Below are 16,904 nucleotides of genomic sequence, written 5' to 3' on the forward strand. Positions count from 1 at the left end.
GCATTCAGGAAGGTACACTCTTTTCTCTTTGCAGAACTTTACATTTATTTTTGTGCTTCAAAGCAGTTTCACAGTGCCCTGAACTTATAAACCAATTTTTGAAGTGGCCAATAAAAGCAGAAAAAACGTATTGTAAGCACTTATCTAGAGTAAGACACACACCTCACTCTTGTGTTTAAGATGGACACACACACCCCCTCACACACCCTCTCTTCTGGTTAAGATAGGTAGATTTTGCCTTTTTTTCTCCTTCAAGCCATGTTTATCTATAAAGCTCCATTACATAACAATCTTATCTAATGGACTTAGCCTTAAAACTTCGGTGATCAAACACAAGAACTTCCTACTCTTAAGATACCAGGTAAGTATCTGCAATTTCGATGTAAACTGTCTGCTTTTGTAAAATCAAGGCTTCTCAGTTCCTCTCCAGATCTCTGAATCCATACAGAACTGCTGTTCAGTTTAACAAATGTTTTCTTTTAGTTGTGTAACTCTGGTAGGAAGTGCTGTTCTCACATTGTCTGTCAAGGTCTCAATAGATCTCTAGATTCCAAGCATCTCAAACTGAAGTATATAATATAAAGTACAATACAAAGTGATAGCTTCATCTGCTGCTGAACTACAACTTCGCTGGAGATATAAAACAGTCATTTAATAGTACAAAAACAAATGACAATTATTTTAGCTATATAGATAAGGAATAAAACAGGGACTAGATTTACAGAGATAGCCACGCACAAAGGAAATACCCAAGATGAGGGCACCTGAATGCACGTCACTGAAAATCAGCCCCCCAACTGTTTAATAGCCAAGAACAGTTATATCTAAAAATTGCAAAACAAGCAACAGAAATAGCTTCATAAAGGATGCTTCAGTGGTATAATGCCAGTAGCATAGCTGAGCAGAGGCAACCAGGGCAGCAGGCCTGGGTAATATACTTAAGGGTAAGGAATAAAAATAGCCACTGCCACCATCAACAGTGCAGCAGCTGTCACTGTCCTGTGTGGAGCTGCTATCCAGGGTGTGAAGATGATCAGTTATGCCTCTATAACACTAATTACTCATGTAGAAGATTTCCAACCTAAAAAAAATGCACGACTGGTAAAGCTATGAAAATGCATGTTGCTATACACTGAATATTAGTGCCACATTACTGATAGCAAAAGGTAGGTAGAAAGGAATATTAACCAAAAGCTTTAGGAAAAAACAAAACCAGAAGAGTATCTTTTAGGAATGTAGGAACCAAAGGACTGATCCCTTGGTTATTATCTTGGTCAAAATTTCACAACTTAATATCATCCTGTATCATGTCATCACAAATCCACAGACTAAACTCATATAACTAGACTGATAACAAGGTGAAGACAAAACAAAGTAGCATGCACACTACACTAGACCTCCTTATTAATTCCCAAGTATGGTGCATTAAAATTCAATGACCTTAAGAAAGTTAATAATCCATAACTGCCTTACAGAATCTAGCCAAATAGTTGTCAGTTCTTGTTTTCTCCAAACTGATAGAGCAGATTTTCAGTTCCAGATAAATATATTTTAACACAGAGGGAGAGAATAAATAAAAACAGAGCAGTAGCCTTTAAAGTAGCCCATTGGTGCCGTTCTGTGAAGGTGTTCTAGTGACATCATACACCATAAAGAGAATAAGAGCAATTGAGAACCAGAATGCATAAGATGCTCATAATCCATATTCTGTATTAAATGCTGCTGCATATTTTAAAAATATAATATGGTATATTTCACTTAAAACAGAAACTGTCTATCCCACAATCCAGCAAAAGTAATAAACAAACCAAAACAAACATACAATATAACTTAAAACTACACAAAAGACATTCCTTCTCTTTTGGAGGACTTTCGAATTGACAACTTTTTCTGTTTTTTCACCTCTGGAACAGTTTCAATATTATAACTCCTCCAGGGCAGCTTCAACTCAAACCCAAAACCTTCTCAGTCTCATTTCCCAACTAAAAACAACCTTTTTGTGCTCCTCTATGCAAAACAAACACTAAGTAAGCATGACACACCATCTAGTCTATCCTATTTGACTCTTAATAACAAGGGCTCTGTAGGTCTGCTTCTTAAGGAAAAAATTGTACTTTCATCTAGGTTCTCTCCAAATCTTCTTACTCCATGTACATACTAATGCAAAACTACTATAGGCAATATATTTGCACACAAGCTTTGGAAGAGAGAAAAAAGGCATTGGCACAGATTGGTGGAAGTTAATTTTTGCAGAGGATATCAAGTAATACTCCGGCATGGATAGAAACACAAGTCTCCCAAAGAGGGAATGAAAAAAAAGATCGTTTTGTCTTATTGACAAAACCAATTCTCATTTTGGTCTGATATAAAAGATGATGTAATGGCAACTGCTAACTGAGCCTTGAATTGCCAATGTCCATCAGCTATGTCTACAAGGTTTCAATTATGAGACACATTAAAACACTAACTTTGCAGGTGTCAGGAGAGCACTTTGAGTTTAGAGGGATAAAAAGATTATTTCATTGCCTGCTGTAGGAAAATCTTTGTTTCAATTATCTGAAGCATAATTCTACTCTGAAAGTAACCATGTAACAATGTCCCCTTTTATTTCATGGGTCTATACTTTGTCACTATTCAGAGGGTATTACAGTACAACAAGTGAAGTTGAAGCCATGATGGTCCAGAAATTATGCATGAACCAAGGATTTGATATCTTTTATTGGGCCAACAATATAGTTGGGATAAAGACAAGTTTTCAAATGCATGCCCACTTCCTCAGGAAGCTCTTGAATGCCTGACATTCAGTCTCAGGTCCTGTGTGAATAGTAGTTAGCAAGACCCAAGGGGAAAAAAAAAAAAAAAAGTCTTGCATTCAAAAGCTTGTCCTACTTTACCTCAACTATGTAGTTGGTCCCATAGAATATATGCCCCCTAGAGCCTTGCCCCTCACTACGCAGAGCCAAATTAGCTTAGTTTCATGCTTCAAATCAGCTTTTTACTCCCACAAACCCAGCCGAGCCAACACAACTAAGAGAAAGAATTGAACCTGAATTGTGTTTGGACCTCTTTAAAAGAATCTTCTAAAGTTCGAATCAAAACTGTGCAAACCATCTCAGGCAGCAGGTTTAGGCAGATATCACTGAGCGCCTATTTTGGTCAGCAAATTGTTACTATTGGTGCAATAAGGTGCAAGCGAGGTTAGGTCTAAGACTGGAAGCTGAGTTTGCAAGGACAGTACGCAGGAAAAAGCTTTTTGCTTGTTTGATTTTTTTACTTTCAAATTAATCACATTTGCTCTGGAAAGCATTAGGCCAATCAAAGACCTACACAATGGCATTTTAAGGTCACTTTTCAAATTAGAAACACATACTAGAAGTTCAGTGCCAGCTTGTAGCAACTTGTATGGAACTTACAGGAGAAGCAGCCTCTTAAATCACTCAAGTGTTGTGATGATTCCACAGAATTTGACAATGTTTTAAAAATTATTCTCCCACCATGGCCTGGATCTCTGGCTAATAAACTAAGGCAGTTACTCATAGGTACATAGACTAAAGAAACTGAATTCAGAACATCAGTGGGCCAGAAGTACATAACCTAGGTACAAACAAGGCATGTCAAAGGCCACTATGAGTAGGGATCTACCTAATTTGCAACAGCTGCCTCTGGATTTTGCAGTCCTGGTGCTGTCAGGTGTCATTTTCACAGTGGTGCACAGTGGGTCCCCCCATGCCTCTGACCAAAGGGCCCTGGAAACCCCACCTCTCCCTGGAGATTAACAGATGGCTTTGTCTCTCTCTCCAGGGAGGAGCAGGACTTCCAGGGACCTTGGCCAGAGCACTCTGCCACAAAACTCTCCCGCATCTCTTCTCCCGACCCCTCCACCATGCTTCAGGTTGCCAGGGCTTCCCATATCTTTCTTTGCAGCTTCTTCCCCTCCCCGTCCCCTCTTGCTGTATGTTTTTTGTGGAAATCGGGTTTTTTCAAGGGGGACCTACCAAATTTGTGGTTTTTGCAAAAATTGTGAACTGCAAATTTGGTAGGTCTCTAACTATGGGCCTTAGGAGAGCTGAATTAAATCTGAAAGGTAAATACTGGCAGAACAGATTCTCTTTGATAAACCATCTTAATAAAAACCAATTATATATGTGCGCATCAAGTACTCTTAAGGTCACTAGTATCGATGTAATGTCATAATGATAAGCATGCAACATACTACTGTTGTTCAATACTTAGTAGGAGTTTGTTCAAACCACATAAGTTCTGCACTTTCAAAGATTAACACCCTGGCCTCTGCAAATGACTGATTCATAAAACAGAGTTCTCAAATTCCATCCCCAAGGAAAAGTGATCAAATTAGTTAAGACTTTGCTTCTTTTATAGAATTTCCCCTGCAATTTACTTTTTTCTTCCATTTCAGAAGCACAATGAAAGAACCTGCCTGCAATTCATCAATTTCAATAACCAGTCTAAGCAGTTCTTGGTATCCTCCCTCCACAATTAAGGTTTCCTGTTGTACATAATGGCCAGAAATTTCAGCCCAAGGTTGTTAATAAAGTGACTCATCTTCTTAAAGTGGCCAAGCCGACATTTTGTTATTGCAGAAACATTCCGAATATGTATGACCTAAAATTGCACATAATTTTTAATTGTGTCCAATCTATTCATAATAGTAAAGGCAGTATAATTATGTTATTTTAAAGCCTCTAACAGTCGTGCTGAAAACACATTTGTCCCTATTTTTTCTAAGTGATGGTTTCTTCCTTAATCTGATTTACTACAGAATAAATACAGAAAAATACAATGCATGATTCTGCCTGACTCAAATAAGTGAATATAGAAGTAAATACCAACCAGCAAGATGGTTTTGGGGCTACTCTTTTTGTGATTATTTTCTGGTTCAGATAAGCTTTTGCTGGTACAGAAGCAAGCTAGACAAAACCAAAAACCAAAGAAAAAAAACCACCTGAGAAGTAAACAGGAACTTTAAAATGCCATATAAGTACCCAGTCTTAAACTGGACAATATTTTCACAAGGAAGCAATATTACAAAGTTGTTCTATCAAAGCAAGTCACATATCCAGTAAATAGTCCCTACACAAGTTTTCCCACTGAGACACATATTTAACATGCCAGGATTGTGATGCTCCATATATACATATAATCTTGTATTCATATATTTGTGTATAAACATTTGTTAAATAGTACCCCAAGATATGTTTTTTTTCAAATCAAAATACATGCAACTGCTAAGCTAATTTCAGATTCAACAATACAGCAGAAATCACTTGAAAAAATTATACATATTAAAATCATGGAGTTGTCATGATCAAATGCTATAGGCCAAGAGAGGTAGTTATTAGGGCTGTGCAAAGCTTTGGTCCCCGATTCAATTTGGAGGAGATTCAGCCTGATTCGGTGGCCGAATCTCCAAATCCAAATAGAATAAGGAGAACTTTTAATCTCTCCGAATCGAATTGGAACCCTCCAAATCAATTCAGAGAGATTCGACAATTCAGATGTAGACACAGCTTTAAATGTTTTTCCTACATACCTCAAGGTAGCAGGCAGCTCATGAATGCTGTGATGGTGGGGCAGGTAGAGCATCCCACTAGAGTGCAGGGGCTCCCCAGTGCACTCAGCAGCAGACCTGGAAGTGGACCAGAAGCACTTACGGTACACTTCTGGGTCCCCAGGGAGCGCACAGGGAGCCCCCCCCAACCCCCTCCCCCCCGGCTCAGTAACTGGTGCCTCCGGTCCACTTCTGGGTTTGCCACCAAGAACGCACTCCTGTGGGACACTCCATCCGCCCCAGCATCGTAGCATTCATGAGCCGTGCCTGGTACCTCGAGGTATGTAGAAAAAACATTTCAGGCTGTGTCTACGCTTGAATCACTGATTCTCTGAATCAGCATCAAATCTTCAGATTCAGATTTGGCCGAATTGAATTTGGGACAGTGATCTGAATCAACAAATCAAGTCACTGTCCCCAATTTGGGCCGAATACAAATTAAAATCAAATACAGCACATTTCGCACACCCCTAGTAGTTATCTGTCTTAGTCCAAAGTGAGGCAGAAAGCATGGTAAAAATACACTTTATAAACTAACTGAAGCAGAGACATAAGCTTCCATAAGCAAAAGCTCACTTCATCAGAAACTAGCTCATGAAAGCTCATGTCTCTGATTCAGTTAGCCTATAAGGTATATCTCTACCCTGCCTTCTGTGAGCCAAATTCTACTCACCCTGTATATATGCAAACATTTCCAACTATTTCAGAGGAACTACTCATATGAGTACGGTGAGCCGGACTCAACCATATATTAAAAATACAAATAAGGCTTTCAAAATTCTTTCTTGTTTAAACAATACCAGCATTATGACACTCTTGCCCAAACGGAAGGTTAATCTGTAATTTATATACCAAAGACACCTGTTTAATAGATTGATTCCTTTACATTCATGAAATGGAAACCTATTTAACAAACAGAGCTATTATACACCAAATCTTTTCCACGAGATACAGTCTCAAATGTACAATAAAAGTCTTCCACATCTGCTAGTGATCTATGCCAGTTAAAACAGATATAGATATCCTGAGAATTTAAACATCAAACAGATATTGTTTACATCAAGCTGATGTTTTAGTTTATTATATTTTACAAAAGTAGCATACAAAATATGTAATGTAATATTAGAGGCAAACATGATGCTTACTTTCTCTAAATGCTTTACAATATCCAAGGAAAGACAACAAAAAGAACAGGGCACATAGCAGGTCTGCGCGGCCAACAATGCCTGCAACCTTTAACAAAGAAAAGGAGAGAGAAAGGAATTTTGTTTTTAATTACCAGAAACAATTTTTAGAAAATCTTAGGAAATACAAAGGCATATGAAAATAAATGCATATATCATTGTTCATCCTGTAAAGTGGTTTACTAAATAATACAAGGCCTTGGGCATTTACCATGTTTTGTGATAGAATATTTATCTGGCTTTAGATCAAACAGGTAAATGGTTTGGATTTAACTTACTGAAAGATTACTAATAGTTTAAAGTGAGAATTGTGAGCCTGACCCAAAGCCTAGTGAAGTAAACAGAAAGCCCCCCATTAATTTCAGTAGGCTTTGAATCAGGCTCTATCAGTATAATTCCTGAGGACAACTGTGAAGTTGCTAGGCCAAATGCTGAGCCAATGGCTCAGGCTGAGAGGAATAGCTGGGATCAAATTTTACAGCTAGAGGATGAGACTGGAAAAGGATTTACAATTTTTCCTTACCTTGCGCACACTACTTTTTCTGTCAAATAAATTAGTTTGTCTCACTAATGGTTTTGCTGAGGAAAGAGAAAACCCACGGACCTGATCCAAAGCTCACTAAAGTCAAAAGGAGTCTCTCTCTACTTTAGTGCTTTTGGATTAGGTCTTTAGACTGCTAAAGGCATACTTAGCTGAAACCCCTGGAGCTGCTGTGGAAAGAGGCTCTTTGGAATTAGGGTAAGAGCACCTAGCTCTCCTTGTCCCACCCTTATAGAGTAGCAACTCAAACACTTGAGGTTCTTAAGCTATGCTGCTCCAACATCTCGGAAGAGTGGAAGGATTCCTCCCTCATTTACCTCCCTGGAATTCCCTCATATTCCCACCCTGTTGCAGGGCACAAAATTTACAACAGCAAGTCTGCTGTGTTTGGAGAGAATGGTCTCAGTTCAGGACAGAGGGCTTGATCTAAAACTGACAGAAGTCAATGAAGATGCCCTTTGGCTTCAGTAAGTGTTGATTCTGCCTGCAAGCGGGAAAAAAAAAAGTGCTGGATTCTGACTTCACTCTGAAAAAAATCCCTGCATGGCTTTGGACAAGTCATTAACTTCTCTCCTTCTTCCTCCATTTTAAGAGGGAAGTTAATAATATTTCCTTGCCTCTCAGGGGTTTTCTGAGGATTAACTCAACAACCGTAAAGTGGTTTGAAGGTGAAAATAATGAAGTGCTATTCTGTTTCATGTATGGTTTTCATCTAATAAGATAAAAGTAAGGGCAAGCTGAAGCAGTTCTGCAAATAAAGGTAAACATACTACAAAAAAAGAGATTTTAGAGGCTGGCTCCTTAACACTCGTTGTCTTACTGACTCCAATGTAGAGGTCAGCATTTATCTGGGCTGGAAGTCCACTTGTGGGTTTTTTGGCGAACTGTTGAGGGCTGGGGGAGAGGGGGATGAACAAGGGGCAATTGATTCCATCTGGCCAGGGCCCATTCACCCTGCATCCACTGCTAGGGATGCCAAATGGAGCAGGCAGGCAGGGTCTCCATGGGGACTGGCCCAGGACCCTCACTGGCAGGGCACATTTGGCTGGGCACATAGGATGGGGATGTGGGAATGCAAGGAGTCTGGGAGTGGGATGGGTTAGCACAGCCACAGCCAGGGCCTAGATCGTGGGGCAATGACAGTGTGGGACTGGGGCCCAGGGCAGAGCTGCGATCCACTCTCCGTTGGCAGGGGCACGCAGAGAGCAGATCACAGCTCTATCCTGGGCTCTAGTCCTGCGCTATCACTGCCCCACAATCCCTGCCGTGGCCCCGCTCACCTGTCTCGCTCCCAGACACCACTTCCCCACACACTGCAGCCCCATCCCATCTGCTCAGCTATACCTGTGGGGGTCCAGGCCAGTCTCCATGGAGACCCTGCCCACCTGCTGCCTGGAGCCCTTGGTGGTGGATGTGGGATGGGCAGGCTGGGGTGCCCAGGCAGCAGGGCCAGGTCTGGTGGCAGCAGCAACACTGGCAGTGGTATCTAGAAAGAGCTGCCACTGCCAGGATTGCCCGGAAGCCAAGTCCAGCTGCTGCACTGCCCTAGCCCTGCTGTGTGCCTGGGGACGACAGGACTGGCTGCATGTGCCATGGCCCAGGTTGCCCCCTGCACCTAATCCAGGGGACCCACTGTGGACCAGATAAAATCTCTTGGCAGGCCACATCTCACCCCCCCAAGCCATATTTTTCCCACCCCTGCTGCAATGGCACAATCTGAACCAGATGTGCAGGATCAGGCCTATAACTGCTGGTGTAAAGTTTTAATTTTAGATCAGTCTTCCTAACCAAAGTTCTGTGCATTATTTTATCACTCAGGTGTTATCAGCAAATGCAAACAACTTTGTTGTTGTTGTTTTTTCTCTCTCAAGCAGCAAAAGCAAAAACCCATGGTGAAACAACAAATGTTATATTCACAGACACAACTTTTCACTGTACATTGAGAACTTTTATTTTCCATGTGTTTCTAAATAACAGAAAACAACACAGTAGAGACAGATTCTTTATGATTATACGTCCAATGTGACGCCTAATTTCAAAGCCAGGTTGTCATGATTGCAAAAAGCAATGGAGTTTTCAGCATGGGGAGAGGACGAGTGACTCACGTCCTGGAAGCACACAATACAATGGTTTGACTATTAAAAACGTTCAGTGCAAAAGACTTGTTTGCCATTGTTAACAAGCATCTGTGCCCTGGAAGATCATAGAAGAGCATGCTACATTCTTCTCCCCCCAAAATGGCCAGAGCTTAGATGCTGTTAGTTCCCAAAACTGAAAATTTCTCATGTCTACAGAGAGACTTCAAAAGCCCATGCAGGTTCCTTCGCACTATCAATACCTTATTAACATTTGATGCCCAGTTGAAACAAACATATATGTTGTACAGAGACACAAAAAGAAGAAAAATAGAAAAAGCATATTAAGGAGTTAGTAATAACTCTATAGTTAAGCTTTTAATTAGATTTGATTATACATGACAGATTCTAAATTGAACTGGGAGGTATGCTCTCTATAACGTCACGCTGAGAGCTACCAGTTGCCATCTTAACTTTAGCACAAAAGTTTGCACTGGCAGCCCCAGTCCTCTAGATGCAGTTCTGCAGGACCATGGTTACTGGAATGCAGAATACACCAGCCACTCCCCTTAGTCGGAAGGAACAGAAATAGCTGCACTACCTGAGAATTTCCTTAGGTAATGGGCAATCTGATTAGCTAACCACCTCTCCTATTCATTACCAGAGTGGTGTGGAGGGTCCATAAATGGGGCAAGACTCTGGCTCAAAGCAGTGAAATAAATCTCTGCTATGTATGGAAAAAAAAGTGTGTCATACTTACTACTTTGTTCACTCCCAGAGCAAAGACAGAGTTAAATTCAAAATTAAACTCTTTGGCTGTTTAACTCAGAAGCAGTTAAAAATACCTCCTTTTGGATTATGATTATTTTTAAAGTTTACATATTTATAGGTTTTAAAGGCAGAAGGGATCAAGATTCTTATCTAGTTTAATGTACTGCATGATGCAGGCCTTTGAGTTTCCTGCTCAGGTCCAATAGCTGTGATTGAACTAGGGCAGAAAACATGCAAATCTTAAATTTAAAAATCTACCACACCCCTCCTAAATTGCAATAATATTTACTCACTGTTACAAATGTATGTTATAGTCCCAATCTAAATCTGTCTGGCTTCAATTTCCAGCCACTGAATCTTAGCCAGATTGAACAGCTTTTAATTACCAAATTTCTGTTCCTTGTGTAGACACTTATATACTGTGTTCATACAATTCTTTAACCTTCCATTTGAGAAGGTAAATAGATCGGGCTTCATATTTCTTGCACTCTAAAGCACGTTTCCAATACTCTGACCACTCTCAAGCTCCTTTCTGAACCCTCTTCACTTTTTTAGCATCCTTCTTGAAGTGCCGATACCAGAAAGACACAGCGAACCAGTGGTTTTCAACCTTTTTTCATTTGTGGACCCCTAAAAAAATTCAAGTGGAGATGTAGACCCCTTTGAATTTTAAGTGTGGGTATTCACCACACATCACAGGTTGAGAACCACTTCAGTAAAATAACAGTGGTCACTCCAGTGCCAAATATAGAGTTAATTCAATTTCCCTACTCCTACTTGGTATTCCGCTTAGTTTTACATAAAGGGGGGAAACAAACATGATCAAACAGTTGTATTCATCCTATTTTTCCCCACCCTTCTTGCTGTTCATTGGAAGGCATGCCCAGGCATGTAATCTTTATCCAGCACTTAGTGACAGATAGTCTTAAAACTATAGTTTCTTTAGCTATTGTAATTACACTATTTTATTTTATTTTCTTATATAGGAAATATTTACTTCCCTGTAAAGTTACTAACTTACATGCAAACTGTCAAATATTATGGTTAACAGTCTCAACACATGGAAAGAAAAGCTGTAATACACAGAATATATAGATCAGGATTAGCTACTGCTGGTCTATAATTTTGAATATATACTATATTATAGAAGATCTAAGTAGGATGTACTTACACATTCAGTATGTACTGGATGTACAGCAAATAGTAAAGCAGCTAGTGGAGATGCTCTTGGAGCAAGGTTTAGCCTTCTTCCTTTACTGCTGTACTGCAGCCCACCCAATAATATTGAGAAGACATCAACCATTAACACACAGATAATGGAATGCAGTATTATATTGATGACATGAAAACCAACTGGGTGGAAGCCTCCAGCAAAAAGGTAATTAAGTCTAGGTAAAAAAACAAAAACATTAAGATTAAATGACTGCCTAGAGATATACATCAGGAAACAGACAACCTGACATAGAAAATAACATTTTAATACAGCAGAAACATTAATAATGTTGAAAAGATCCACTGCATAGTTGCAGTCATGGCCAGGCATCCCCCATGCTGAATCTACAAAGTTATTTTCCAGAGAGAAGATTTTCCTGTGGAATTGGACTCATACCCTTGGACCATTTGTCCTTCGCAAAAGTCACCCCTGAAAGAATTGCTGCCAGATGCCAACTGGGAGCAGCAACGATGGCTGCTTTTTGGTATCATGTGCAGCACTGTGAAACATGAAACCTTGCATAATGTTGAAAGTAGGAGTCCTACATGGTAAGCAGCCCAAACAACTGGGAAAGAGCTCATGAGCTTATGAGTGTAGATAGATCTGCCCTGTTTTCAGTGATTTTGGGAGCATTGCTCTCAAGCATGCCTCAGCCTACTCTCCCCTGCTCCACAAATGTGCAGCATGCAAAGAGAGAATGAAGCTGATCTAGGTTGGGGTGTCAACTGTCACCGCTCTTTAAATGTCTTTCTTTCCTATGCTTGAAAGTGGCAGCAGGAGACACTCTCGGAACAGACTTCATTCCTAGAATGCGCAGGAGTGGTACAGGGGTGTGTGGAAGGACCAGCTTTGAGTGGTGTTTCTGCAGGACCCTCAGGACTCTTAACTGCATATCCTAAGAGCCCATAAAATAGGGGGCCAGAATTGGAACGATGGAGTAAAGCAAGTGTTCTTTTAACCTGAGAGAGAAATCCATCCTGCCCTAACACAGAGGTCCTAACTAATCTGCACAGAGATTAAAGATTTTAATAAGCAATGGAATTTGTCATAGCATGCTTAGTCACAATTTTCCTCATTACCGGTAGCCATCAGGCAGCTAAGTTTTCACTCTAGACCTTGGTAGTGGCTGAATGTTATTGGTGTTGTGCACACAGAGGTAGTGATGTACTTTGACATCTTTAAAGATGAAAATCATAGAGAAATAGGGCTGGAAGGGACTTCAGGATATCACCCACTTCAACCTCCTGCTTAGAGCAGAACATTCAGACAAATGTTTGTTTAACCTGCACTTAAAGATCTCCAATGACAGATTCCACCGTCTCTTCAGGTAATCTATTTCAGCGCTTAGCCATCCTCAGAACCTAAAAAGTTCTTCCTAATATCCAACATAAGTCTTGCTTGCTGCCATTTAAGCCTATTACCACTTGTCCAGTGCCCAGTAATAACTATTATTTAAAGGATGTAGGTGGAAGCAGAATTCTGCTGGGGACAAAAGGTGGCAGTCAGGAAGGACAGCTGGAAAAAGGAATGTGTGGGCCAGAATGTTTAGTTAAAGATTCAGTCCAAGAGCCTATTTTCTATAGGAAATTTTAAAAAGGAGGGAATGGAAAGTGTGTCCCATAAATTTCTACAGAATATTAGCAATAGGCTAAAGACTTCAAAACCTTAATTTGGATAATGGGTTTCATGTATTTTGTGCAGCTGACTTGAGTCTTGCTTAACTGAAATCCTGTATGAAGAACATTACATTATAAATGTGTAATACACATACAGCAAAGGCTTAAGGTAGTTTAGAAGCCAATTTCCTATTTTCTCAGTAAGGTGTTATTTCCTCATCTCCACATGATTGTCTATGGTTTCAATTTTTTAAATAATTGTGCCTAAGTTTCTGTTTAAGTTACCCAGGGCAAGTGCATACCCATGTACTTTCTGACAGTTAAGCTGACTTAAGTGTCAGAGCGTACACACGTATGTGGAGCAGAATCAACTTAAATGTGGCACAAGATAATACACCTCCAAGGTGAGTTGCATTAGTTAAGTCAACTTAGCTCACAAGATGGTTTCCACCATGTCAAGGAGCTGTACGTCTGTACTCTCCGACAGCTTAAGTCGACAAAGTCATCTTATTTTAAGCCAACTTAGTATGTGTGTATGTACCCGGTCTTACTAGAGATAAAGCAAGCCTCAAGGGCTCTAAGGGAAAAGGAAAACATGTGCTTTATGTAATTTGGAAACCTCTAATAGTTTTTTTAAGCTCCCCACCTATTAATTTTATTTGTATGACACTGGTGCCAAAAAGGCCCAACTCAGACTAAACCCCGTTGTGCTAGGTGATATATAAGCACACTGTGCGAGATGATCACTACCACTGCATGACCATTACAGAGAGAAAAAAGAAGTCAAGGTCCCATGTACTCTCCTGCTCAGATTGGACTCTGTCTGCAATAATGAGAGGAAGGGCTCTGAACTACTTTACTACTGACTAGAGTATGTATACAGCATGGAGAAAGGAGAACCATGGACAGGGTGAAGGAACTCAGGGTTAGGTCCTCAAAAGCATTGCAACGCTTGGGTACCTAAATTCCTTCATGCCCTGATGCCTAATAAACCCTCAAGCCCTGAACATCCAGGCTCCCCTCTCAATTGATGGGGCAGATGAGCATTTAAATAGAACCTAGAAATCATAAGAACATAAGAACTGCCATTTACAGGTTTGGACCATAGATCCATCTTGCCCAGTACCCTGTGACACACAATGGCAGAGAGTGGATGCTATAAGGGAGAGTGAACTGAGTATGACCAGGGTTTTTTCCACTGTTCCTCTCTCACTTGCAGCCTCCTATACATTAGCCAGGAAACAAGAGGCAGAAGAACGGAGCTTAACATGGCCAGAGATAGATGCCTGATTGCCTGTAAGTGCTTCAAATCTCAGGTACGAGTCCTCTCTTGCAGGTAGGTGCCTAAGCCCCGTTTTCCTGGCAGTGAAAAACCGCATATACACAGGGAACAGAGCACCCCTGAAGAGCCAACAGCCAAGTGGTTACATTTATTTCCTGATGTGTAGGAGAGCTGGTTTCAGATCATGCATACCCCACCCGTTTGGAGTACAGGTTGGAACTTGGGGCTGCCACATCCAGGATGAGTGTCATGACCAGCATACTATATTTATTCTCCTGTCAGAGCTATTCAACTTTGTTTTAAACCAGGTGTCCTGCTTCTCAGGTAAATCCCCTCACAACTGGGATGACAGGAATACACATACACCCATCTTCCCATTTTTTTTTGCTTTGGGTATGGCTATAGATGGTAGTGCAATTGAGGGTCTGCAACCAGACCAGCAGTCCTGGGTGCTGCCTTTGGAGATTTGTATGCAAAAATAGCTGCTGCTGCAATGGCAACTGACCACATAAGCACAATCAGCATGCCAGGAGCTGGTGCTGCTCAGTGTGTTGGTGGCTGCTCAGGTGCATATCTGTCCTGGTATATCACTGGTTACAAGAATAACTTGTGAGACAGTTATTGTACCAATAAATGGAGCTTTTAGGCTAAAGTCCTTGCCTGTCCCTGGGGTGGTGAAGCACAGATCTAGGGCAACTGTAGGGCAAAAAGAGTTTTCCCCCCTCCCCCACCCTCAGGCAAAGAAACACTTAGTTTAGGGCTCTGTTGGCAGTGTCAGGGTTAGGCATCTTTGCACATATCCACTCGTAGAAACATAGGTGCATCTAGGGTTAGGCAGAAGCTGAGTGACAGGTCTGAATATATCTTTGAAACCTAAATACTGGATGTGGCATCCCTTTGAGAACCTAGGTTTTATTCCTTTCCCAGGACAAGTGAGAAGCATGGGAAGAACTGATGTGAGATAAAGTAGCTATGTACTACCCCTTACTCTAATGGTAATTTGTATGAACTTTAGCACATCGAGACAGGCCCAGAGCACAAGGACATTGCAATCTAAATGGGTACAAAATAAGGCACAAAGAAGTGAAGAGACTTCTCCAACAGCACTTTGCAGGCCAGAGACAAAACAAAGAATGGGACCCAGGTGTCCTGGTTCCCCCATCCTGTGTTCTAAACCATTAAAACCATCCAATAACCATTCACTGACCAGTACGGCTATCATAAGAAAGCGTCACAAGAACAGCTATCTGACAAGTACATTTAAACAAAGACATTAAAAAAAATCATTAAATTGAGATTGGGATAGAGAACAAAATGCAGTGGAAACCCAGGATTCCTCCTCCTGCTGCTGTGGGGAAAAGTACCAACTAAAGACACTTTCTCCATGCTGCCCTTGGGAAAACCAGCATTGATGGGTACTTTCCCTGTGCCGCCACTGGGTCTCTGTCCTTGGGTGGCTGGGTCCTGACACCCACTCACCCCTCACCCACCTGCCTCTGACCCAAACTGGGGCAATTTGGCTGCTGGGTCAAATGGCTCCACAGGCTGAATCTGGCCTGTGGGCTGTAGACTGCCAATCCTGCTCTACATAAAATTGGTGTAGGATGCTCAGTTGCTAAAGTAATTCAAGACACTCCAACCTGTGAAGCGGGTATACTCTTTTTCCTGTATTAAGTAGGTCCACAGGGCATTCTATAATAAATTAATGAGGTATGTTAATTATGATGTTTAATTATTTCATACAACTGGGCTCCATTCTCCATTCCTATTTGTTCACCTTCAGTTTTTGCCAAGGCAATGGTTTTCAAATTTCCTAGTCACAGAATCCTTTCACATCACTTGTCTGCTGTGGAACCCCTACCCTTATCCTAAGACTGACACAGAGCCACGTAACCTGACCCACAATGATGGTGCACCACCTCCCAGTCTGTCCCGCCATTACTCCCGTCTCGTTGTGGAACCCCTGATGACTTATCGTGGAACCCTAGAGTTCCATGGAAACCAGTTTGAAAACCACTGTGCTAAAGTAAAATTCAGCACTTTGCAGAGAGCAAGTACAAGGAATTTAAGTGATACCCTTATTTAGTGGGCTCATACAAGGGTTGGGTATTAACTTAAATTTCTTCTGCTGGGCTCTATGAATAGGTGGATTTTACCTTAAGGTCTAATCCTGCAATATACTTGGAAACATGGGAATCTACCTCCCTGGAATTTATTGTAAGATCAGGACTTTGGTGCAAGTTTAACCTTCTTCCATACTTCAAACAGAATTCCACCTCCCTCAAAGTCTGTCCCCCACCAAAACCAGTTGAAAAAAATGAAAACCCCAGATCAAATGCTAAGGGCACTCTCACCTGAAGGTTAGGACAGTAAGTGGTCGATATGATTTGTGGCTGGTATTGCTGCTGAGTTTGCTACCCCAAAAGTCGTGATGCCATAGGTCGCCAAGGGGGGTTTCTGCCCTGAGGTCCTAAAAGAAGATATTTGTTAACATCAGCACTGTTAACACTCCTGTTTGGTTAGAGGCAGCTGGATTGAGAACAACTACATACAAATGTAAACAGGCACTAACAGGACCACATTTTAAAGCATTTGATATAAAATATTGCCTATGTGGTTGACTGGACAGCTAATAGAAATTGCCCTGGGGTCT

At 41.1% G+C, this 16,904-nt stretch overlaps 1 protein-coding gene across 1 annotated transcript in view; it reads right to left on the minus strand.

The window, feature by feature from the left end:
- LOC102379564 (transmembrane and TPR repeat-containing protein 4-like) overlaps positions 1 to 16,904 on the minus strand; it is a gene marked incomplete at its 3' end in the record, with an annotated part of 31,944 nt that overhangs the window by 6,014 nt on the left and 9,026 nt on the right. Inside the window, exons 3-5 of the mRNA XM_025193200.1 lie at positions 16,606 to 16,721; positions 11,312 to 11,528; positions 6,715 to 6,802 (exon numbers count right to left, since the gene is read on the minus strand). Of these exons, the coding sequence (XP_025048985.1) occupies positions 6,715 to 6,802; positions 11,312 to 11,528; positions 16,606 to 16,721 (421 nt within the window). The remainder of the gene's footprint in view (positions 1 to 6,714; positions 6,803 to 11,311; positions 11,529 to 16,605; positions 16,722 to 16,904) is intronic.

This window comes from Alligator sinensis, unplaced genomic scaffold, assembly GCF_000455745.1.
Source record: "Alligator sinensis unplaced genomic scaffold, ASM45574v1 scaffold473_1, whole genome shotgun sequence".
In the NCBI taxonomy this organism is placed as follows: Eukaryota; Metazoa; Chordata; order Crocodylia; family Alligatoridae; genus Alligator; species Alligator sinensis.